The sequence below is a fragment of the Marmota monax genome, unplaced genomic scaffold (assembly GCF_021218885.2).
Source record: "Marmota monax isolate L192 unplaced genomic scaffold, Marmota_monax_Labrador192_F-V1.1 WCK01_AAM20220418_F8-fsc00045, whole genome shotgun sequence".
Lineage (NCBI taxonomy): Eukaryota > Metazoa > Chordata > Mammalia > Rodentia > Sciuridae > Marmota > Marmota monax.
The window spans coordinates 8,628,791-8,655,692 of record NW_026692132.1 but is presented as its reverse complement, the minus strand read 5'-3'; the positions used below and the strand labels follow the sequence as shown (position 1 = coordinate 8,655,692).

Here is a 26,902-nt window from a genome sequence, read left to right as displayed (position 1 = left end):
TTCTGTTCTTAGGGGGTTTCATGTTTTATAGTAGCCAACTTACTGTGTGAGGTGACATCTGCATAGAGTCCAGAGGATACAGACTTCTCATCACAGTTTTAGGCACCATCTCTTTCTATCCTACTGCTGGAGGTTAGTCACAGCTGGTTCTCTTCCTCAATGAAGTGCAAATATTTTATGAGCCATAAGCTGAAAAATCCAGTCCGCTTTTCCCACTTCATTTTCACACATTCACCATGTTAATTGAAATCTTGTTGTCAATTAAGGAATACCAAAAGGCACTGTTCATTTGTTTTCATTTTTATTGAAATAAAAATGTTTAAATACATGTACAATAGTGCTTCATAAAGTTGATAAAGGAAGGCTGGGCTGCCTGTGGTTTCCTGCAGAAGAAATAAAGGAGAGAAGGTCAAGAGGTTGCAGCCTTTGTTCCACTTGTTACCATGACTCTTCCATTCTCTCCCATGTGCTTGCTGATACCCTTGATATCCACCTGTGTCCTGTGTACTCTAGTCAGGAAATGGCACTTAAAATAAACTTTGCAAAACCTAAGTTATAGTATATCACTTCTCTGTTCAAAAGTACTTGAAGGGTTTTCGTTCTCACTCAGGACAAAACATAATTAATATTTGCTATGGGATCACCAAAGCCTTTGGCTCAGGCTCATCCCCATTTCTCTGAATCTGTCTCTGCCATTTTTTCCACTCTCATTCTTCTCTGGCGACACTGGTTTCTTGCAGCTCTTTAAACATAGCAAGCACATCTCTGCACCAGGGCATTTTTACTTGCTTTTATCCTGGGGTGGGACACTTTTCCTGGGTAAGAATCACAAGGTTTATTTCCCCTCTCTGTCCATTCTTTGTTCTGATTTCATCATTTCAAATAATGCTTTCCTGAATAACCTATCATTAGCAGTACAACCTCTACCTCTTGGTGTCCCCCTTCGCTTTTTTTATTTTCTACTTTACTCTTATCTCTCTGTGACTTATGATAAATTTGTGTGTTTATGAATTCAGATCCTGATTCTACTTATTAGACTGTGAGATCTTTGAGGGTAAAGCTTCCATTTACTTTGTTCCCTGGTATGTTTCATGCATCTGTAACAGAACCTGATAGTGCTGACAAATATTAGTCAAAAAATAATTCAGTTCTCAAATGTGGTCCTATTGGATGAATTAGATAATAAAGCCTGTCCTGAAATATCTATGCAATTTTATGACTAAAGTGTCAGAAAGCAGAGATAAAAGATGAATTCACTACATATTTTCAGTGTTGAAATAAATTTTAAAATAATGTGAAATTTAAAGTATGTTTTTCAGAGGGATCAATCATATGATAGGGTGTGATGATATAATGCTGTTGTGAGTAAATAAAGTAATCATTGGGTCTAAATTAATTTATCCACTCTAAAATATTTTAATCGAAAAATGTTTGAGGGTTAACATGAAAGCTTGAAGGAATTACTGAGAAGTAATTGAGGATCTGAGATATACTGTGAGTGATTTGTCATCTACAGTGTGAGAACAGCACAAGAACCAGAGCACACAGGGTACAAGTCAAGGATATATGTTGTTGTTTTCCAGAAATGAGGATTAGACCCAAGAGTGCTTTACCATTGAGCAACACCCATCCACAGTGGGTTTTTTTAATTAAATTTTTTTGAGACAGGGTCTTGCTAAATTGCTAGGCTGATATCAAACTTATAATCCTCCTGCTTTAGCCTCCTGAGTTATTGGAATTACATTTCCAGGATGTATTTTATATTGTTTGGTAAAGTAGCTCAATGCCACCAATGTGATACTTTTGGTCCACTCTGTGGACCAAAGAGCTGTTTCTTCCATATTCAGCTCCCTCCTTTGTTTTCTGTTTATTTTCAAGGTCTGATATCACATTTGGCAACACTGTGTGTGTGTGTGTGTGTGTGTGTGTGTGAATGCATGTATGTATATGTGTGTGCATGTGCATTCTGTGTATGAGACAGCTCAAGAGAGAGAAAGGGAATTGGGAGGGCTAATGAGAGAGAAATGAATATGTAACAATTTAAGCATAAGTACATTTGTATTTTAATAATTGCTATCCAGGATCTTTCATTGTTTATCATTTTTTGCCTTGGTTTTGCCTCCTTGATTGATTGATTGCTGTGTTGGTTGTGGAGGTAAAGGGGATTCAGATGCATACAAGGAGAATAAAAACTAGCAAATTATTACCAACTATGTCAACAAAGAATCCTAGGTTGAGCATTGAAGCAATCAGGTGCAATTGGTCACTAAACCTCACCACCAATATGACCCTCCTACCTATTTCACTTCCTAACACCAATGCAGGACTTACAATAGCCAGGAAAGAGGTAGAAAGGTTTTGTCAAGGTTACTCTCTCAACAGTGGGCATCTGGGCTCGAACACCTGGTTCCTCAAATGAACTTCTTACCTAAAACCAAAAACAGCTCTAGATGAGATAAGCCTTATAAATTCACAGAAAATATTTTGCACCATAAACCAGAAAATTCCAGGAGTGGAAAGGACACTCCTGGGGCTGATGAGACCAAACCCATGGATATTCTACCTTGCTGATACTTCTAATCTTCCTCTCAGAATTGAGAACCAATCTAGGACTGTAATCTTTACTTAAAAAATAACAACTGCCTCATCCAAGCCCTTTCTATATCCATTTCCTCTCCTTTCTATTTGTGAATTATAAACCTCACCTTTAATTATTCCTGGAGGTCTGTTAATGAGGATTGGATTTAGAAGAGTCCCTGTTTTTAACCCTCACACAGGATGACTCCTCAATATGAGGAGAATTGATTCACAGGATTGTCTTCAAGACTTGAATACAGAACAGCTTTCACTTCCACCTCTGCAACAAGCTGACCTCTGAAATCTTGTCTGGAACTGATCAGTGAGATCTTCCTTACCCCAAACACACTATTTTTGGTCTTTTTTCTAGGAGCATCCTGAAAGTACTATCTCTAATTTTTATTCATCCAACAGGTCTTAACTTTCTAGGTTCCTATTTGCAGAAACCCTGACTTGTTACAATAGAATATTCTCCAATATTCTCATAAGTACATCTCTTTTCCCAGGGAAGTATTACTGTCCTCTACAGTATTAAATTTTAAAACAACCACAGTTTCCTGTGTTATTTAATTAATTTATTTATTTTTAGTTGTTGTTGGACCTTTATTTTATTTATTTATATGTGGTACTGAGAATCTAACTCAGTGCCTCACACATGCTAGACAACCGCTTTACCAGTAAGCCACAACTCCAGTCTCTCCTATGTTCTTAATACCAGTCCCTCCTCTGTAAAAAAAATGAGCATTCATTCATTCATTCATTCATCTATTTATTCAATTAATATTAATTGAAGATCTGTTTGGTGCATGTTGAAATGTTCAGCAAATTCTTGCCTTCATTAAGCTTTCATGTGAGTGAGAAAATACACATTAAAAAAGCCAAAACACGTAAATAAAATATATACTGAGTGGATGGTGGTAAGTACTATAAAGAAAAATAATTTAGGAACAAGGGTGAATAAGGAATGTCCCAAATCAAGGAAGAAGTATTAAGTCTCCCTTTCCTGATCATTCCATTTAAAGAATGGATTTATTCTCTTCCACAAGTTTAGGTCTTTCTCTTTATGGATATCATCGTAATCTGTAATCACATACTTCCTTCTTGACCTACTTTTCTTAATACCCATATGTCTGACAGCAATTTAAGTCCTGTGTGGTCTTAAGCTCACAATAGGTTTCATTTACCCCAACATCAACAGGAGAGAACCCATCCCCTTGTAGACCACCCAGTATGCATTTATTAATAAATTAAGCAATGAAAGTTAATGTCAAATACTTTTCATTCTCTGAATTCTAAGAACTCATAGCTTCCTCTTCCATAATATAAAGCTTAGATTTTATGTCATTTTGTTGTACTTTGATCTCCCACTGTGGCACACTAGCTCCCTTTTCTAAACCTGATTTTAAATACCTGAATGACAGAAAACAGGTACTTTTTCTTGCTTGATACAGTACGTCACTGACATGTGAAAGTTGAGTAACGATATTGTTCTTTATGAATAAATAAATGGCTGAATTGAAAAGGAAAGAGAAGCTTACCCTCAGAAATAGTTCCTCGAGGTGATTGCAGCAGGAATATTTCTGGAAGCATTTGATAAGTTCTATGATGAAGGGAGAGCCCCCAGTTTTGTATCTCCAGGAAATGTTATCTGTGGAGATTTAGGTGTTATGGTGTCATGCCTTGGTCTGAGGGCTTTCGCTATTTGCTCTGTTCAATTTTTTTTGTGTTTTAGATTTTTTTTTCTTTTTTAAAACATAGCTTAGGAATTACCTTTTACAGGTTTAGGGGAAGACTTTATCATCCCACATTAACATCACAGGAAATCCATAAACACAGAGAATATTAAAATGAATAGAGAAAAAAAGTTTCTGGATGGGAGGTATATGTTTATGTCATAGATTGTGGTGATAAGTTCATACTATCTCCAAATTCATTAAGTTCTATACATCAAATCTGCACAGTGTTTTTGTATGTCGATTTTGCATCAGTGAAAATATTTTAGAAATAAGAATTGAGAGTTTGCAATTTAGGGAATGTGAATGTAAGGCTTCTAAAATGTTTATCTGCAGCCAAACTACTAACTGCTGTTACCTATTATTAGACTGAATGAGCCTCCCCATGACATTATCTACTCTTTTAAAAGGGTATCCACTTTCCTACTGGAGCATGTAACAGCATCATACATGGACAATCAAATTGGAAATATGGAGAAAATGACTTGGAGTTGATCACATGAGATGGGGAGACCAGTTCTGGGGCTCATAAAATCTCCATTAAAAATGTTAAATAGATTTAGTAGAAAATGATATCAGTCATATGTGCTTAAGTGGTGTGTAGTTAAGGGGATTCCTTGTATTGGGTTGCTTTAATATTTGGGCATATCTTTGATTGTAAGTGTAATATTGAAAATAAAAGAACATTTTTTAGTGTTGAGGCTAAGAATCTCTGACCCCCAGCACAGATAAGATTTATGTAAAATATATCAAAAGCCTTCAAAATGTCTCTCAAACTATTGCTGCACAGGGCCTATCTTGATTTCCTACAATCATTGAAAAGTAGCCTTAGGACCATAAATGTCTGTCTGTAACTGAAAGACATACGTGGGGTTGATGAATAGAAAGCAATGAAGTCCTTCTCCACATGGGTCTTGTAAACACCATCTTCATCCAGGTTCATCTGAGAGTATAAAGAGCTGTCTTCCAGGGCTGGAGAGTCTCCAACCCATGTTTCGCCTCTGTTTCCTGTAGAGACATCAACTATCTTCACCCTGTGCCCCCCTCAGTATGACTGTCACAATTGCCCACCTTGTTCTTCTGAATGTTCACCCAATTAGTTACACACACCACTGTCTCCAGAGAAAGAAGAGTGAGAGAGGGCATTATACCAACAAAGAATTAACATATCACAAAAAGAAAACAAACCATTTTTTAAGAAGAATAAAGAAGGAGTTAAAGCCTTATCTGCATAGTTTCAGAGTACAGCTATCAGTTTTTAGTAAAATTATTTTTGCTTAAAAGAAAAAAAGAGCCAGGCATGGTGGCACACGCTTTTAATTCCAGTGGCTCTGCAGGTGAGGCAGGAGGATCAGTAGTTCAAAGCCAGCTTCAGCAAAAGCGAGGTGTTAAGCAACTCAGTGAGACCCTGTCTCTAAATAAAATACAAAATAGTGCTGGGGATGTGTCTCAATAGAACAATGCCCATAACTTCAATCTCCAGTACCCAGAAAAAAAAAGCAACAGTAGCTCCCAATAGCTACCAGGAAACTAAAATTTAACTGCTATCCCTCATGTCCCCTAAAAAACCTACTTACTTCATCATCAATATTATATATAAACAGGGTGCTGCTGTTATATAATGGTTCCACTTTCTTTTTAAAAATTATTTTGATATATAATTATTAACATATTAATGGTACAAATTAATTGATTTCACTGAAACATTTCTACACATGTATATATTATGTCAATTTCCCTTCTACCCTCTTACCATTTCTTTTTATCTGCTCTACACCCAGATCCCTCCTTATTCCCTGATGATCCCTCTTCTTTTTTTAGTTCTGTTTTCTTTTATTCTCATTTATGAGATAAAACATGTGATACTTCTCTTTTTTGTCTGATTATTTTGCTTAACATCATGTACCCAAGATGGATCCTTTTCCTGCAAATGGCACAATTTTATTCTTCTTTATAGTTGAATAATATTCCTTTGTATGTGTGGATATATGTGTTTTTGTATACATATATGAAAGTGTGTATATATGCATGTTTTCTTCATCCATTCATCTATTGATAGGCACCTAGGCTGATTCCATATCTTAACTATTATGAATAATGCTGCAATAAACACAGGAAGCAGCATTCTCTCTTTTGTATGCTGACCTCATTACCTTGGGGTATAAGCAGAGGCTGGAATAGTTAGATCCTACAGTAGTTCTACTTTTAATTTTGGAGAAATCTACATACTGTGAAAAACAGCAAATTACCTGGAAAGAACAATTGAGAGGAGGAAAACTTGAATTTGGACTCATAACTTTAGAGGTTCACTTCACAGTCATCTGACTTCATTATTCTCAGGACTTCATCCTCCCAAGACCAGAACATCATGGCAGAAAGGCATAGAAGAGGAAAACTTTTCAGCTCATGGCAGCCAGAAAGCAGAGAGGGGAAGAGAGGAGGGGACCAGGGAGCAGGTAAACACTTTCAGGGTGTCCTCCAATGACCTACTTCTTCTAACTAGGTCCCACCTCCCTGTAGTCCATTCAGCTATCAGTGGATGAATCTAGCACATGAACTAATCCTCTAATGAGATCAGAGCCCTAATCATTGCTTAAAATCCCTATCTCTGAACCTTACTGTATTGGGGCCACGCTTCTAATGCATGAGCTTTGGGGGCCATTCTAGTTCTAAATCATAACAGGCTCTTTTTTCTCTCCATCCTTGCCACCATTTGTTCTTTTGCTTTGTTGGTAATAACCATTCCACTGGAATGAGATGGAATATCAATGTAGTTTTAATTTGCATTTCTGTTATAGAAAAAGATGTTGAACTTTTTTATAGGCTTTTTGTTCATTTGTACTTTTTTAGAAAAGTATCTGTTCAGATCATTGGCCCATTAATTGGCTGAATTATTTGTTCTTTTGTTGTTACTTTTTTAAAGTTCGTTATATATTCTGGATATATATTCATCCTTTTTCAAAAGAGTGGTTGGCAAAGATTTTCTCCCATTCTATAAGCTGACTCTTCACTCTGTTGTTTCCTTTGCTATGCAGAAAGCTTTTTAATTTGCTGCTATCCATTAGTCAATTCTTGCTTTTGTCAGAAAATTATTGACTCTGACATTATCTTGTAGTATATCTACCATATTTTCCTCTCATAGTCCATGTCTTACATTAAAATCTTCCATTCATTTTGAGCTAATGTTTTGCAGGGTAAAGACAAGCATCTAGTTTCATACTTCTGTGTGTGGATATGAAATTTTCCTGGCTCCATTTGTTGAAGAAACTATCTTTTTTCCAAAGTATGTTGTTGGCACCCTTGTTGAAAATCAGATGGTAGTAGATGAGTGGATTCATTTCTGGGTCTTTGATTTTATTTCATCCTTCTATATGTCTGTTTTAATGCCAATATCATGCTGTTTTTGTGGCTTTGTAGTATAATTTGAAATCAGGTATTGTGATTCTTCCAGCATTGCTTTTATTTATTTAATATTTTGCTTGTTTATTTATTTATTTATTTACTTTTTGCTCAGGATTCCTTTCCCTATCTGGAATATTTCATACTTCATAAGAATTTTAGGATTGTTTGTTTTTAGTTCTGTGAATAATATCATTAGTATTTTAATTTTGTTTTGTTTTTATTGATTTGTTTGTTCAGTACTGGGGACTGAACCCAAGGACACTTTACCACTGAACTATATCCCCAGCCCTTTTTATTTTTTTTATTTTAAGGGTCTGGCTAAGTTGCTTAGGTCCTCACTAAGTTGCTGAGACTGGCCTTGAATTTACAATTCTCCAACTTCAGGATCCTAAGTCACCGAAATCATAGATATTTTGCCACCATGTCCATCACTAGCAACAGTGTTTTGGTGGAGGTTTCTTTGAATCTATAGATTATTCAGGGTAATATTGCCATTTTAACATATTATTAATCCTCCACATTCTTGAGTGTGAGAGGATTTTTCAACCTTCTAGTGTCTTCTTCAGTTACTTTTTCTGTGTTTTATTATTTTTCATTCTAGAGGCCTTTTACCTCCTTGGCTAGGTTTATTTGTAGGTATTTTATTTCTTTTGAGGCCATTGTGAATGCAATTGTTTTCCTGATTTCTTTCTCAGCAAGTTCTTATTGTTGTATAGGAGGACCGATTTTTGTATGTTGATTTTGTGTTCTTCTACCTTACTGAATTTGTTTATCAGTATTTGTGAAGACTTGAAGGTTTTCTATCTGCAAATTGAGAAAATTTGACTTCTTCCTTTCAAACTTTCAACCCTGTTGTTTCTTTCTTTTGCCTAATTTCTCTGGCTATAATTTACAGTACCATATTGAATAAGAGTGGTAAGCATGGATATCCTCTTCTTGTTCCTAATCTTAAAGGAAATACTTTCATGTTTTCTCAATTCTGTATGGTGTTGACTATGGGTCTGTCATATAGCATTCATTATGTTGAGATATACTTTTTCTGTATTTAATTTATTCAGGAATTTTTATCAGGAAGGCAGATTGAATTTTATCAAAGGCTTTTACTGCATCAATTGAGATGATTATGTGATTTCATACTGGATTTGATTTATGTGCTTTATTATAGTTATTTATTTGGATATTTTGAACCATACTTGCATCTCTGGAATAAATTAACTTGATCATTGTACGTGATCTTTTAAATGTGCTGTTCAATTTGCATTATTTTATTGAGGACTTTTGCATTTATGCTTATCAGGGATATTCATCTGTAGTTTTATTTGTTGTTGTGTCTTTATCAGGTTTTATTAGCAGGATAATATTGGCTTCATAAAAAGTTTGAAAGGGTTTCTTCCCTTTATATTTTATGAAATATTTTGAAAATCATTGGTGTTAATTCTTTTTAAAATCTGGTAGAACTGAGCAATGAATCCATCTAGTCCTAGGCCTTTCTTTGTTGGAAGTCTTTTTATTATTGCTTTAATCTCACTACTCATAATGATCCATTTAGGTTTTTATACACATTTGATTTTGTTTTATCAAGTCATATGTGACTAGAAATGGCCCATTTCTTCTAGATTATCTAATTTATTGGCTTATGTTTTAAAAATGTTCTCTAATTATCCTTTATATTTTAGTGATATTTTTGTCTCCTTTTTCATGTTTAGCTTCATTTAGTTCAATCTTGTCTTTTGGGGGGGCAGAGGTCAGTTTAGCTAAAATTTTGTTTTATCTTTTCAAAGAAACAATTCATTTTTTTTGTTGCTGTTGATACTTTGTACTATCTTTTTAGTCTTCATTTTTTTCTCCTCTGATATTTATCATTTGTTTCCTTCTATTAAACTTGGTTTGATTTCTTGATATTTTAAGCCCTTGAGATGTATGACTGTGTTATTTATTTCAAATGTTTCTGTTTGTTTCTTGATGTAGGCACTCGCTGCCATAAACATTCCCCTTAGTACTGCTTCTGCGATGTCATACAGGTTCTGGCATGTGGTGTGTCCATTTTCACTTGGTTTTTATATTTTTACATTTCCCGTCCCTGATTTCTTCAATAACTTACTCACTGTTCATTCAAAACCTCCATGTACATAATATCTTTAGTTTTTCTTGCTGTTAATTTCTAGTTTCATTTCTCTGTGATAAGATATAAGAAATTATTTTAGTTTTTTTTTAATCTGTAAGGACTTGTTTATGACCTAATAAGTGTTATATTTTGGAATAAAGTTCCATGTGCTCCTGAAAAGAATGTGTTCTTCAAATGTTGGATGAAATATTATATAGATAATTGTCAAGTCCATTTGATCTATAATGTTTCCCTGGTTTTTCTTTTTGGTGGAGGTAGTGTGTGTCTGAAAGAGCTATGTATTGGTGAGAGTGGGTCAGTGAAGTCACTCACTATTATTATATTAGAGAATTTCCTTACTTTCAAATGCATTTCATTAAAATGATTCTGTTCCAGAGTTTTAATATTTATGCTTAACAGACTTAGAAATTCTGGAATTCTCTTTCATCACTTACACTCAATTAAAATTATATAAAAATGTCTTCACTGAATCAGAGCAAATTATAGTCCATGCTTTTATAATTATGTCAATATGAATCCTAATGTTATGTATAACTAAAAAAATAACAAAGGGAAAAAAGTGAACAAACTGTCTTAACTGACAAGAAAAATTCTCATAATACCACTGTAAATGGGATTTTCTAATAATTAAATTTAGTTTATGTGCAGTAGATAAGGCCTATGATTATTTCTGTAGACATAAAACATCCATCATAGTGTCCTGCACACCTTCAAAATTATTTTATCTTCCATCTCAGAACTCACCACCTCTGCAGGCCTGCACAATGATGACCTTGGGTTTGTCTTTAAGCGCGACACAGTTGCAGTTGTTGAATATCTGGAAGATGCTGTCATAAGGTAGCACATCTTCATTTTCCTTACTATGCATAGTTCCACAGATTCCATGAAGGGTGCCATGAGACATAAGCACCAAGAACATGCTGTCTGAGGATTTGTGCTCTGGTAAGTCAGCAAATTTCTTCAGCTCTAACTTCATATCCTGTGAAAAGGCCAATTTCATACTTTAATAAGAGATATTAAAGTCAATCTGACTTCCTAGATTCACTACAAGCATTCAAGGAAACACACATATTTTTTATCATGGTATCTTTACATAGTGGTTACTCAATAATGATAATTGTTTTATTTTTCTTTCTCAATAGGACAGTAGGTTCAAACTTTCTGATCTTGATGACATATTATAAACTGTCTTCTTAATGTATTATATATTCATGAATGTTACTCACAATATTTCTTCCTTTCTCCCTCTATCTTTTCTCTCCTTAAATAACTGGAGTCTTATGTTTTAAATGCATCATACCACTTTCCTTCTTAACTCCTTCCTATACGCTTAAACTAAAATAGAAAGCTTCTGGCCTGATTGTATTCCACTCTCCAGCTATACTCCTGCCCTTGCTTGTCTTGCTGGTCTCTTTCCTATACTATATTTATTCTCAGCTTAGCCCTTTCAATTTCTAATTAATTATTGGGGTCAGGACCCATGCCAATCATTTTTTTTTTTTTTTTTTTTTGTCTAGATGCATGTAATTAAGGATATTTGAAGTTGAAAAGAGACATAGAGATCCTGGGAAATAGTAGACTAGAGGGATCCCTCTGTATGGTAGCTATTCTTAGATTGAATAAGAACAACAGTTCTGGGTCTGCATATTGGGAAAGTACTTACAAGGGGCACTTTCATTTCAAATTGGTGGTCTGAACTCTGTGATAAGGAGCAAGTCCTAGAGGGATAGAACCGGGACTAATCAGGGTTGGGCAGAAAGGGTGACCTGCAGTGTCCTGCTACCAGCTCTACTACATCTCCTATGCCCACAAGGATCTGAAGAAACTGCTAAAGTAATCTGGAGACTTTTCACACACCTCTTCCCAGGACAGAAACAGAGGTTCTCAGAACAATGGATGCAGCACAATCTGGATTGTTCCACAGACTCACTGGGCAAGAGGCCTTTCCAGTAGCACCTGCCAGAGTTGCAATCCCATCCCCAATTGGAAGAACATAGTCATACTGAAGTGAATCTGTTCACAACAGTTCACACTCCCTCCAATACTTTTTTCCGGGTAAGGAGGGGGTAAAGCTTAGAATACAGATGTTCTTACCAAGTTTGGCTAATATGAGAAAGAGCTGAGAACTAACAAATAGTATGAAAAGTGTGCAATGCAAACATTCTTATAGCTGGATAATTCTAAACTTGAAACATTGGAAAGAAATTTCTCCTTTTTTAATACCTCAGTAAGAAGAAAACATGTTTTTTTTATGATTGCAAAGTGATTTCTAGTGTTTTCCCTCATTATTATTTTCTTTTTCATAGTTGTATCTAATATACTTATATTGTCAATAAATTATATTCTTTCTCGATAGACCTTTTCTTCTTTTCATTTCCATTCCCTTCTCTGCCACTCTTTTTCCGTCCTCATTTTAAATTCTGTCTCACTTACTTCCTCCACCATTTTTTCTTTCTTGTTTTTGTCCCTTCTTTGTATAAAATTTGATATTAAGTATACTACCATTAATATTTAACCTGTCAGTTTATTTTATATTATGTCTTACCTACTTCTTTCATTGCTTAATGGAGTTGTAGAGATTATTGGTAATTAGTTTTTTTAAACATATGTTGACATATGGTTTGCTATTATGCTATCACTGTTACTGTAAGTTACTCTTTTCTCTCAGAGCACTGGTGGTTGAACTTAGAACATTGATTATGCCAATTGGATGTTCTCAAGCCAAGATATACCCCTCAACTCAGAGTAGATTGTAAAGAGATAATGACTCACTAAAGAATTTCATAGCTACTAAACCAACATTGAAAAAGATGCTTAAAGAAATCCTATACATATAAGTAGATGTAATTAACAACCAAAAAAAAATCATGAAAGAATAAATCTTGTTAAAAGACTAGATAGGCAAATACTAATTAGGATTAAATTAGACATTAGAAGTAAATCAAGATGGTAGAGAATAATAAATGCCTTCCTATAATAGCACTGAATGTTAATAATTTCAACTCTTCATTTAAAAGACATAAATTTGAAGTTTTGATTTTTAAAAAAGAACAAACTATGTATTGCCTACAAGAAACGTAACTCACAAGCAAATACATTAATAGTTTAAAAGTGAGAGGATGAAAAATTATATTCTATGCATATGGAACCCAAAAGCAAACAGTACTTAATTTAAGCTCTCATATCTGACAAAATAGACTTCAAGCCAAAATAAATCTGAAGAGACAAATGAAAGTCACTACAAACTTGTAAATGGAACAGTCCAACAAAAAGATATAATGATAATAAAAAGTTATGCCCCAAACTTTGAAGTACCTACTTACATAAACCAAACTCTTTTCAACATAAAGGTTCAGATAGATTCCAATAGAATAAAATTTGATAATTTCAATACATCTTTTACCAATAGAAAGATCATCAGTTATAAAATGAGCAAGAATTTAAAACATGATAAATCAAATAAAATTAACAGACATCTATAGAACATGTGATTCAACAATAGCTGAATTTACTTTCTTCTCAGATGCTATTTTGGAATTCTTTTCCAAAATAGTCCACAGTTTAAGCTATAAAACAAGATTTGGCAAATAAAACTGATTGATAACAATCCCCTGAATTTTAACAGATCATAATGGAATGATATTAGAAAGCAACACAAGAAAAAACTAAAGAAAGCATATAAATCCATGAAAATAGATTGAAACATTTTTATATGATGAATGTGTCATCAAGGAAGGCATAGAAAAAATTAAAACATTTTTAGAATCACATAAGAATATAAATAGTATATACCAAAACCTCTTTGACACTAGAAAGGCAGTTCTATGAATAGAGTCCATAATAATGAATGCCTATATTAAAAAATCAGAAAGGAATCAAATAACCTACTGATGCAGCTCAAGGTCTTAGAAAATAAGAACAATCAATTGCACAACCAACAACAAGAAGGAAATAAAAAAGATCAGAACCAAAATTGATGAAGTAGAAAACAAAAATACAAAGGTGTGGTTCTTTGAAAAGAAAATAATATTTGTAATCTCTTAATGTCATTGAAATCCAGAAAAGCGATAGGAACTACATCAAAAAAGTGTATTCCAATAAACAGAAAAAATATGAGGAAATGGATAACGTTCTAGACACATATGACCTATCAAAATTGACCCAAGAGGGGGAAAAAATAAATAGGCCAATAACAATCAATGTAAATGAAGGAGAAATAAGAAGTCTTCCAGAAAAGAAAAGTTCAGGACCAGATGTTTTCCCATCTAAATTCAACCAGATATTTAAAGAAAAATTAATGCCCATGTTCCTCAAATTATTTCATGAAATAGAAACTGGTGGAACACTCTGTATTAATTCTATGAAACAAGTATCACTCCAATACCCAAACCAGATATCAAGGAAAGGAAGCTAGAGACCAATAACCCTGTTAAACATAGGCAGAAAGTCTGTAATAAAATATTGGTAAATCATATTCAGAACGCATTAAAAAGATCGCACATCATGACCAAGTTGGCTTCATTCCAAGGAAACAGGGTGGTTCAACATATGCAAATAAATAAATGTAATTCACCCTAAAATAGAATAGACACAGAGAAAACCTTCAAAAAATTCAGCATCCATTAATGACAAAAACATGTAGAAGCTAGGGATAAAAGGAACTTAAATAACATTATATGGGCTCTATACAACAAGCCCAAAGCTAACATTATAGTGAATTGGGGCCATCTAAAAGCATTTCCTCTAAAATCCGAAAAAGCCAAAGTTATTAATTCTCACCAGTCTTATTCAGTGCAGTAATTAAAATTCTAGCCAGGGAAATTAGGCAAGAAAATGAAATAAAAATGATACAAATAATAAAGGAAAAAGTCAAAATATCACAGTTTGCAGATTATACATTTCTATAATTAGAAGATCCTAAAAGCTTCACCAAAGTCTTCTAGAGCTGGTAAACAAATTCAGTAAACTAATAGGATACAAAATTAACATACAAAAACAAGAATTTTTCTATAATCCAAGAGTGAATTTGCTAAGAAAGAAATAAGAAAAATAATACCTATCATAATAATCTCAAAAAATACTAACAATGAATCTAAACAAAAATGAGAAAAACCTCTTTAGCATATATAGAAAAAAATTGAAGAATACACTAGAAGATTGAAAGACATCCTGTGTTCATGAATGGACAGAATTAATATTGGTAAAATGGCTATATTACCAAATTGCATTGAATTACCAGATTCAATGCAATTTCCATTAAAGTACCAATGAAACTTTTTACAGAACTAGAAACCTGCTCCTTAGATTCACATGGAAGAATAATAGACCTAGAATAGTCAACATGACACTGAGCAAAAGGAGCAACACTGGAATCATCATAATACCCAATTCCAAATTATATATTTCAAATTATAGATATGTAATAACAAAACAATACAGTACAGCAATAAAAGCAGAAATATATAACAATGGGATAGAATAGAAGACCAAGAGACAAACCCCAACTGATACAGTCATCTAATCCTTGACAAAGGCACGAAAAACATATGTTGGAGAAAAGATAGCCTCTTTAACAAGTGGTGCTGAGAAAACTGGATATCCACATGTAAAAGAATGAAAATAGATCCCTATCTTTCTCCCTGCACAAAAGGCAACTCAAAATGGATCAATAACTTGCAATTATTAGACCTGAAACATTGCTACTGCTAAAAGATAACAGGGGCAACATTCCAACACATACATGCAGGCAACAATTTTCTCATCAAGATTCCTAAAGCTCAGAAAATAATTTTTTAAAAATAAAGAAAAATGGGATAGAATTAAGTTTAAAAATTTTGGTACAGCAACATGAACATTTAACAGCCTTAATAGAGAGCCCACAGATTGAGGGAAAATCTTTGCCATCCATTCTTCCAACATAGGATCTCTATTCACAATATATAAATAATTCATAAAATTTAAAACTAAAACAAAACATACAAATAACCCAATTGATCAATGGGCATGTGAACCAAACAGGCATTTATCAAAAGAAGAAATACAAATGGCCAAAAATACATGAAGAAAAATATGTCAAATATCTTTAGCAATCAAAGGAATAAAAATAAAAGATGCACTGAGATTTCATCTAACTCAAGTTAGAATGGCCATCATCAAGAATACAAATAACAATTAATGCTAGTAAGAATGTGGGGAAAAGGGAACTTTTACACATTGTTAGTAGGGATGAAAATCTGAATGAATGTTCTTCAAAAGATGAGAATGGAACCACCACAAGATATAGCTATACCACTCCTTGCTATTCACCCAAAATAATTAAAGTGAGCATACTATATAAATATATTAATACTCATGTTTATATCAGCACAATTCACAATAGTCAAATTATGGTACCAATCTAAATGTCCATCAATTGCAAAATGAATAAAGAAAATGAGATACATACACACAGCCATAAAGAAGAATGAAAATACATAATTCACATGAAAATGTATGGAACTAGAGAGCATTGTGTTGAGTGAAATAAATCAGACTCAAAAATTCAAGGGTTTAATGTTTTATCTCATATGTAGAGAGAGAAAGAAAAGGAAGAAAAGGGATCTCATGGAAATAGAAAGAGACCAATAGGATAGAGGCCGAGGGGAGAGGAGGGCAAAGGGAGATGATGAGGAATGAAATTGAGCAAATTATGTGCATGTACAAATATGTCACAACAAATCTCATTTTTATGTATAATCATCATGCACCAATAAATTAAAAAAATAAATAAACAGACATAAATTTAATTCTTTCATTTTGGTCACACATACTATATAAAGTTATTAAAATTTTTGTCTATCATAGAGCTACTTTGTTAGTAGAAGGATATACATTAAATATGTATTAGTTTGGAGTTGGTGAGGGGCTCTTACCTCAGCTTTAAGATTCTTTTTCACCTTCACAGTGTAGTCCAGGCTTTCAAGCAGCCCCTTCATTTCTGTGATGTCACATTCAGCCCCACTCCTCACAGGAATATACTCAAACTCTATATTGCATATAATGAGCGCCTGACGAGTGCGATTATTTTTCTCCTTTATTGGATAGATCTGTATGAAATGGATATATAGCAAATTTGATTTAGCTGAGCCCTTTTAAGTATCCATACACCTATGAGCATACATTATTAGGTCTCATTTAACTTCTTTCTCCCCTAAATTCTAAAAAAAGATACGTCTTCATCTCTCAAGGTTCTAGATCCAGAATCAGGACACATCTGGAATGGTTACTCAAGAATCTGGAGGAAACTAGAATAATTCCTACATTCTCCTCCTCCTCTTTCTGTTCATCCAGTAAATCTTTCTTAGTATTCAAGGTTCTGATCAAATTTCATAAAATCTAAGATATATTTGTCATTGACTCCAGTAAAAAGAAAAAAAAATGAATGAAACAAATATCTTTTGGCAACTGCATTATTTTGACACTACTTTTAACATGTCAGCTTAAAATCCTTTAGAAGCTTTAATGATTTTTTAATGTTTTTAAAAAAAATATCCTGCAAGTCTAGGCTTCCCAACTAGAGTACAAATAATAAATACTCAGTCATGTTATCTGATAAATATTTTGATTCTATGTGCACAGCTGAAATTTCATAACCGCAAAATATGAGAGTTAATAAATCAACAATATGACTCATATGCCTTTTACTATGCAGTTAAAAGAGAACTGGACTTTAACTGAAGCAATATGATCTTGTCCTTGCTCCAAATCATCTATGATAAAGGTAACTGTCCCTCCTCCCTGAAGTTGGTGTTATATCCTTAGTGAGAGCAATTGCTTATTTCTCCTCTTTTTCATGCACAGATCACAGTACCTTTTTGGTGTTTTCATTATGCAGTCTCTGGAATTGCTCAGGAGAACAAAGCTTGAGGGTATTAGTTGATTCTACTGGCTCAACTGCTCCGGCCTTAGTTCCTGAATAAGCTGTAGGATGCATTACATTATATAAATTTTCATTTCTGCCTCATTGACCCTATTTATCACCTGATAAATTTGAGAGAGTGGTAAATCCTAAGACGAATTTTAAATAACTAAAGACTATACTCACATCTAACCACAGGTATATGGAGATGTATTGTGACTGGGGAAGAAGAAAGAAGTTTTTGATAGAGAAAACTGATCCATTAAAAAAATGCAAGAACAGATTCTCATAATTCTGAGGGAAATACCTCCAAGTTTTCAAGTCAAATTTGGCCTTTTCACATTCTGCAAAAACAATGATTTTTCCAGTGGTTTTACTTTATGGTTTTTACTCATTCACATAGACTTCTGTGGTCTCTGAGCAAGAACATTATAAGTAAATATTTATCAGTGTGCTTTCCAATGGATATACAATGTGAATTGCATGTGCAATTTAAACTTTTGTACTATCTGTATTAACAAAGTAAAAATAAACAGGGAAAATTAATTTTAATAGTATGTTTTCTATGTCCAAAATAGTGTGTAGTATGTTCAAAAAATTATCATTTCAACCTTTGTAACTGGATGCAATTCAATGTCACATGTGGCTAGTGGCTACCATATTGGATAGTATAATATCCCATATTGGACAAGTAGTTTGAACTCTGGAAGATCAAGTCTGTCACTGGTGACTTGTGTCTCAGAACTTTTGAACTCTAGCAATTCTCTTTATTCAATATGGGTAAAATGCTTTCAAAAAGTTATGAAATTTGGGACATTTTAAAGGGGTTTCCTTAGTCATAGTTGTAATTAACAGAAATGTGTAAGCATTGAAAAAGTCTAAATTTTGACACTTACATAATAATCATAACTAACATTTGTCACATGCTTATCTTTCATTTGTTTATGCCTCTTACATTAATTAGTTGTTTGCTGTGTGTCAAGAACTCTACTTATTGCTGTTACTCATTGAAAAAGAAATCAGGCATGACCTAGTGGGAAAAACTTGATAGACATAGTCTTGTCTACTGAGATGGAAGAGGAATAGAAATTGAACAGATTTAATTAGGGGAGCAAGTCTTTAATTTAAAATATGTTACTTCTATGAAATCAATGGAACATTTGAGCAGAAATGTTGAATATGCAGTTAGAGCTAAATGAGTTTGGAGCTTCTGGAGAAAATTTTGGACAAGAGCTAATATTTTGGGAATTATGTGTCTGTCAGTAGATGCTCCTAGCCTTACAAAGTCATATAAAGAAGCAGTATATTATCCCATCTAACAGATACTAAGCCTGATAACTGAAGAGGTGGAAAAACTTATACAAAATTACCTAATTTACAAGGTGACAGAATCTTATTGTAGATTTTGCTTTCTATAATGTTTCTAATAGTGAACTATTTCTATGAACAGCCTAAACATAAGGATAGCTTTTTAGCGATTTAGAAACTGGATCTCACCAGAGAAAAGGCAAAGTGGCCTATGAAAAGACAATGATTGCTTTTGTGAAAACTACATTCATGATGAAATGATAGGAGGATCATAGAGATTCTGCATGGGCCCAAGGTTTGAAAAATTCCGGAAATTTTGAGATAGCTTTTGTCAATGATTCCAGTCTTACCTTCTGTATCATTGGCCTTTTTGACCGCCTTAAGTAAACTCTGGATAACCGAGGGAACTGCCTCTTGGGGCTTCTGTCGTATGAAGTCCCCCACAATCCAGGCCTTGTCTCTAGGTGTGGCATTATTAAATTTTTTCTTTTCATCTTCTGGTAATTTAATCACATCTTTTTTCACCAAATTGTCCAAAAAACCAGTGATGGCTTTTTTGCTCTCAATTTCCAACCTCTTAAGTCGTTCTATTTCTTGTTTTTTTTCTGTCAGAAATAGAAAAAAATCCTTCAACTGTAGGCTAGGCTTTAAGAGTTTTACTCTCACCTTAGACACAGCCTTAACATAAAATATCCTTGAAAATGCAATCACCATCTCCAAAACAAACTGCTCACCTCTTCAATGTACCCATGGACATGTCACATCTCCTTGAATTTGGAACAAACTATAGTGATTCCTTGTTACCTAAGTGTTTGGTCTTTCTTTCTTTCTTTTTTATTTTTTTCTTTCTTCTTTTTTTTTTTTTTTTTGGTTTGTTTGTTTTTTACAGAGTTTCTTTCCTCCCAAATGTGGCATTGGGCCAAATGTTACGTCATCCACTGTTCTCATATTCTTGTTCTTTTACTTACAGCCTAGGGTAGTGATGATGCTCCTCCTGGGATATGTGATCTCAGGAAACTCCATGCCTTTGTTTAGCAATTAATTCCTCCCACTAGAGCATGGGCTTTTCCCGCTCCTCTGTTTTGAGTGTCTTTGGTCAAGTGCTATCTTGGAATGCACATCATTTTATACAGTTGCTATACTCACACCTCAGAGCCTAAAAATATTGTAAAAGACCTCATATGCTTACTGAATATATAAATTAATGAACAAATAAAGGAATGCCCTTAAAGTTCTAATCCTTTAAAATTTTATTCTCAACCAAAAATCAGAATTAAATCTATAATGACAAACCTTCCATTATGGTAAATTATTTGTCACTGGGTTACTGTATCACTACTTCTTAGGACAATTTAAAATTTTATAGAGGAAAAGGATACAGATATCAAAGTATTAAATTAATCCTTTATTTTAATATTATCAATGGAAATTGGGAAGTTTGTAAATAGGAAGGCAGGATACCTAATAAGTTCTCAGTTAACTTTATAAATATAGTTATTCAATCTTTCTAGATGTCAGGATGACTTTGACACAAAATGACATTATTTAAAGAAAATATCAAGACATTGAACAAGAACTTTGGCCTAGAAGCACCAGCCACATCATTCATACTATCTTGACTTATATTTTCAGCAAATGTTTATTGAGTAATTATTATGTGAAAGGCATATGGAAGCTGAAAACCATAAAAAAGTTTCGTAATATCAATTAATTTAATGAAAAATGAAATCTTATGCACTAGTTATGACTAGTTATGAAAATAATACATAGCAAACCAACATATATCAGCATTATTTCTAAGTCATCACATTAGGTTGTTTACAAATATCAATTAAAACCAGGATTCTCACACTAAACTAATGGATTAGTTATCACATCCCTTTTTTAAATAATAAAGTGACAAATAAATTATAAAATATATAGAATTTAAGTAATGACTTTACACTAAGTACATAAATTGGTGTTCAAATTACATTCTTATTCCGTGTTCTGTGTAGTTAAATATCACACAGTTACAGCAACAATAGTCAAAATTTATTAAGCACACATCATGCCAAGTGCTTGACATAAATCTCACTAAAATATAATAAAAACTATCTCAAAGGTATATTACTATATTGTATCTCATACACAGAGTCATGTGATAAGAATATAGGGTAACTAGTAACTGAGAAGCAAGAATTAAAACCAAGGGTTTTAGAATTTAGAGGCTCTAGTCTTGAATTATCAAGTGACATTACATGAACTTGGTGAAAATTCCCTTAGGGAAAAACAAATGAATCACTTCAGAGACTCAGAAAAGATGCATAAATTCTAGCTGGTGAGATTATTGAGGCTCCATAGAAGAGGTGGCAGAAAAACACTGGTCTTGAAATACAGAACATGAGTGTTGTAGAGTTTTTGAAGAGTTGAAAACAGTACTTAGGTTAGTGTGTGCAGTATCCACCCTGCCTGAGGTCTGGGCTTCTGTTTTGTTTATTTGTGTGCGCAAGAAATAGTGAAGTATTGACTAAATGAATGATATGTAAAGTAACATGGTAAGCAATAAGAGATTTACAAAAGAATAAGTGTCTGAATAAAAGCTGTCAACATCATATTCAATAATGAAAAGTTGAAGTTTTTTAATAAAATTGGGAACAGGGAAAATATGCTACCCTTGCTACTTTTATTCAACATAGTACTGGAAGTCCTAACAGGAGCAACTGGGCAAGAGAAAAAAAATAAAAGGCATACCTATTGGAAAGAAAGAAGTTAAAATGCCCCTGCCTGTAGACCACATGATTTTATAGACAGAAAATACTAAACAGTCCACCATAAATCTATTAGAACAAATAAGTAAATTCAGCAAAGTTTCAGTATGCAAAATCAACACACAAAAATGAGTAACCTTTCTGGCCACTTACAACAAAATATCTGAAAAATAAGTTAAGAAGGTAGTTTTACTTAAAATAGCTGCAAAAATAAATTTAAACAAGGAGGTGGAAACATATGCACTGAAAACTATAAATCCCTGATGAAAGAAATGGAATAAGACATGTAAATAGAATTATATCCTATGTTCATGAGTTGGAAGAATTAATATTGTTATAATGTTCATAATACCTAATGTAATCTAAATATTCAATGCAATGCCTTTAAAAGTTGCAATGACATTTTTATAAAAATAGAAAAAACATCCTAAAATTCAAGTGAACCCCCCCCACACACACACACACACAAATAGCAAAGACACTCTTAAGAAAATAAAGTTGAAGTCAATGTCCTTATTTTAAAATAGACCACAAAACTTGAGTAATTGAAACAGCATGGTACTGACATTAAAACAAAGACATGGACCAATGAACCAGATAGAAAGCATAGAAATAAACCCAAGTACTTACAGTCATTTGATTTTCAACGTAAGTGCCAAGAACACAGAGAGGGGAAAAGGTACTCTCTTCAATAAAAGGTTTTGGGGAAAACTGGATAGCCATATACAGAATAAAATTAGATCCTTATTTTACGCCATATACAAAAATTAACTCAAAAAGAAGTTAAAGATCTACACTTAAAACCAGAAATTGTAAAACTTCTAGAAGACAGAAAGAAAGTTCCATTGCTTTGGTCTGGGCAATGATGGATATGACCCTAGAAGCACAGGTAACAAAAGTGTGTGTGTGTGTATATATATATGATTACATCAAACTAGAAAGCTTTTCTCTTTATAGAGAAAGGGAAACAACAGAGTGAAGACATGACCTACAGAATGGGAGAAAATATTTGCAAATGGTACATCTGGTCAGGGGTTCATATCCAAAATATGTTAAAAAACAATAATAACAACAAGAAAAACCCTCAAATCACATAAAACCAAGACAAAAAAAAATGATTTTTAAATGGATGAAGGACTTGAATAGAAAGTTGTCAAAAATGGACACACAAATTACCCACAGGTATTTGAAAAAGTGTTCAACATCTGTAATCATCAGGGAAATGCAAGTTAAAGCCTCTATGAGACATCACTTCAATATCTAATCAAATGGCTACTATCAAAAAGATATAAATTCGATGTTGCAGAAAATATGTAGAAAAGGAACCCCTTGGACACTGTTGATGGGAATGTAAAATTAATATAATCACTACGGAACAGAATATGGGGTTTCCTGAAAAATACTAAGTAGAACTACTGTATGATCTAACAAGTCTACTGCTAGGAATATATTCAAAACATGAAATTAGTTTGTTGAATGTTTTTGCACTTATAATATTTATTGCAGCAGTAGTCACAACAGCCAAGAAATGGAATCAATGTCAATATCTGTGGACAGAAAAACAGGTAAGAAAAATGTGGTATCTATACACAATGGAATACTATTCAGTCATTAACAAAGGAAATTCTGTCATTTGTGAAAACATGGACAAAATTGAAAGATATTATGTTAAGTGAAATGAGATAGGCCAGGCACAGAAAGCTAAATTCCACATGATCTCACTTATACACAGAATCTAAAAAAGCAAAACTCATAGAAATGGAGACTAGAAAGTGCTTACAAGAAGGAAATTAGTTTGGAAGATATTAGTCAAAGGAATCCAAATTACAATTATGTAAGAGAAACAAGCTCTAGAGATCTATTGGGCAACATGATGATTATAGTTAATAGTGATGTACTGTATCATTTAAATTTTTTCACAGAGTAAATTTAAAGTGTCCTCACACAAAATCTGATAAACATAGGAGTCAATACATATGTTGTTTATCTCTGTTTAGGCATTCTACAGTGTACATGTATTTTGAAACATAATAAGCATATTTAATTTTATTTTGCCAGTTAAAATAAATAAATACATAAATTACAATTAACAAGATAAAGAGGTTTGGATTATTTATTTTATAATTTACATAATCTTATTGAACCAATTGTAGATTTTAAAGAGTAGATTAATGGCTCTCACATGTATAGAGTCAGCCTAGACATGGAACCCGGGACTGAGTACCAGATGTCTGAGAGTCAATGTGATATATCTTCTCCATATCCCACAAACTCATTAAATTAACTTTTAAAAGTGAACTCACTTTAATTCCCTTCTTTCATTTCCTTACTACTAAATAATATCTAACTTCCAGTGTATGAAATTAGCAAAACCTGGTGCTGTACACATCTTTTACCTTATTTATAGCTTATTTTCTATCACTGTTCATATACTGATTTCATCTGCTAAATATGTGCAAAATTCTAACTGTTCAGTTCTCCTCTTCAGACCAACATCTTTCTCTTCTTAATTACCCCCAAGAGCCTTTATATACTTTTTATCCCCTTCTTGTCTATTTTTCACAAGGAAGCAGAGTGAGTATTCCACTGTTAAGAGATCATCAAACCTCTCAATTTAACCTAATTTAGGTGTCATCATTCAGCCTCATCTTCTGATCCTGTCTTCACCTTGCTCACTACATTTGAAATATTCTGCCCTTCCTTTTTTTCTAGAAAACCTCTGCTGCTGGATCCCTTCATTTTCAATCCCCTACCCCTTCATTTCTTCCTGTCTTCCCATCATCTCTTTTTATCCTCCATATCTCAGATGTGACAGCACTTTCTTAGGGGAATGCTCCTTGATGCTTCCTAGACAAAAATGTCAAATGTATGTGATCCTAGGGTGGCTTGTTTCTTCCAAAGATAGCATTATTTTCCATATGAGTGTGGTTCCAAACCTACTTATCGCCATCCCACCATCATATTCCATGCTTGCTCCGTGAGTACAGGTTCTGTGAGATAGGTCTACACTATTGGCATTCAGAGGGCATACAGTAATTTTCTACTGAATCACTGATCACTGAATGTAGTAAAAAATACTGAATTTAGCCATGACCTGACTTAGAGAATATTTAACAGCAAGCTAAGTAAATTTGATACATTTGACTGGTAATAAGAGCACACTGGAAATTTTCAAGTGATGGTAGTTACATTTATTCTTCTAATCATTCAGGGATATGGAATGGGTGTCTACCTATAAATACATTCTGCTAAGGTTGGAGATACCATTTTGGAAAGATATTCTTACATATCAAGGCTTACATCAAAATGGAGAGATGGATGTGCAAGTAAGTAAATACAAACACTAATAATTTAAGTAACGGGTGTATGAATAAAAAAAGCAGAGTGTGGGAGGGGACTGTAACCCATGGTAGAGGACAGCTGCCCAGAGGAGTAATGGCTTGGAACTGAGACCTGAAAGTGGAAAGCTACACCTTTGAGAACCTGGGAGCTTGTCTTCTGGCAGGGAACAAGGTGGGCAGAAACAGAAAGGCTCAAGAGATGTGATGTAATCTGGAAGCTGGGAGAGCTGCGCATTAGAAGGAATACTACGGTAAGCAGAAATGTACAGCAAAAACTGAAATGGGAGAATTCAGATGCAAGCAGCAATTTAGGGACTTTTGCAGAAAACTAAGGTAATGTCAGTATCTCAGGATCTTCATTTTGAGAATCAGATCTACCTAGGATCACGCTGCTCAGTAAAAATTTGACCTAAGGCAAATTATGTAACTCATCTCTAAGTATCTTCTTCAGCTACAAAATGGCAATAATATAGATCTAATTACATAGTTTTAAATCTTTAATTAAAAAGCATAAAATAGCTACCATATAGATTGTTTCCAAAAAATCAGTTGTTATTTATTATTGTGGTAGTAATTGCCAAATTACTTATAGTAATTATAAAAATGGAGGAAATAATTTAGAAGACAAAATTAATCAAGACCACAATTTTGGTCCTGATTCCTCAGGAATTTTAGTTAACAATGGCCAAAAAAACTATATGGTTTCTATTTATTGAGCCATTTCATATGTTTTTTTCCTAGTGCATTTCAATTTCTCATATCTTTTATCTAATGACGCCCTGATTCCAATCCAATAACCAGTGTATTAGACTTGCCTGGCCAAAGTCACAGCCATGGGCATGAATTTAACTTATTCCTTTCTAGAAAATTCCTTATTAAAGTAAGAAGATGACAAGGAAAGAAAATAATCAATCCTTATATTTTGGATCTTAATTTAATTTTTTTCAGATAAGACACAAGGTCTGGAAAGAATTATCCTACAGAGAGATTCAAAAAAGTAAAGAAACAACAGCAAGAATTTGTAAGTGTAGTGAATGTAGTATATACATTATGTTTCTATGCAGGAAGCTGAAATCATGCCTGAAGGGGATTAATGAAATTATGATTAACTTAATTGAGAAGGTGGAAAACTTGTCTAAAAAGTTCAGATAGATTTTAAAAGGCAATAAGTAGCCAGTGTGTGTTCCTGAGTTGGAAAATTGCAGAAATACGTACCTAGAATGTAAGAACTAAGCATTAACTAACTGATCATCTTTGCCAAAAGTGCAAATCTGCAGATAAACTTACACAAAACCAGCTACATGAGAATTATGTAGATCTCTGAAAGATTATATGTGCCTACAGTTTATTTAAGAATGAACTATGTGACTGGGCATGGTGGTACATGCCTATACTCCCAGCAATTTAGGAGGCTGAGGCAGGAGGATTGCAAGTTCAAAGCCAGACTCAGCAATTATCGAGGCCCTAAGCAACTTAATGAGAACTTGTCTCAAAATTAAAAACAAACAAACAAACACAAAGTACTGGGGATGTGGCTCAGTGATTAAGTGCTACTGGGTTCAATTCCTGGTTAAAAAAAAAAAAAGAATGAGCTATGCAGGGTGAGGGTAATGGGGTAACATGAGAAAAATGACAAAACATTGTCCTTTAGGCTGGCATCTATGACGTGTCTCATGTTTTTCTCTTTTTTTCTTTTCTTTGTCCATGGTCCCCAAACCTTCTCTTAGTCCATTTTTCTCCTCTGATTTCTCAGCATTTCTATCTCTGTT

The 26,902-nt window shown here is 33.6% G+C and overlaps 1 protein-coding gene and 1 long non-coding RNA gene across 4 annotated transcripts in view; one reads left to right on the top strand and one right to left on the bottom strand.

The window, feature by feature from the left end:
* Positions 1–284: 284 nt before the first annotated feature.
* LOC124108170 (caspase-13) overlaps positions 285–26,902 on the bottom strand; it is a 27,572-nt gene continuing 954 nt past the window's right edge. The window contains exons 2-9 of one of the 2 annotated variants that reach the window (XM_046466519.1): positions 19,393–19,647; positions 17,687–17,796; positions 16,749–16,922; positions 10,582–10,816; positions 5,178–5,318; positions 4,116–4,225; positions 2,332–2,428; positions 285–383 (exon numbers count right to left, since the gene is read on the bottom strand). In XM_046466519.1, the coding sequence (XP_046322475.1) occupies positions 382–383; positions 2,332–2,428; positions 4,116–4,225; positions 5,178–5,318; positions 10,582–10,816; positions 16,749–16,922; positions 17,687–17,796; positions 19,393–19,647 (1,124 nt within the window). In that variant the 3' untranslated portion in view covers positions 285–381. The remainder of the gene's footprint in view (positions 384–2,331; positions 2,429–4,115; positions 4,226–5,177; positions 5,319–10,581; positions 10,817–16,748; positions 16,923–17,686; positions 17,797–19,392; positions 19,648–26,902) is intronic. The other variant, XR_006856629.1, reaches the window with a different exon arrangement.
* Positions 23,309–26,902, top strand: part of LOC124108176 (uncharacterized) — a 19,336-nt gene continuing 15,742 nt past the window's right edge. For both annotated transcript variants that reach the window (XR_006856631.2, XR_006856630.2), the window contains exons 1-3: positions 23,309–23,357; positions 25,004–25,118; positions 26,082–26,154. This is a non-coding gene — a long non-coding RNA (uncharacterized LOC124108176). The remainder of the gene's footprint in view (positions 23,358–25,003; positions 25,119–26,081; positions 26,155–26,902) is intronic.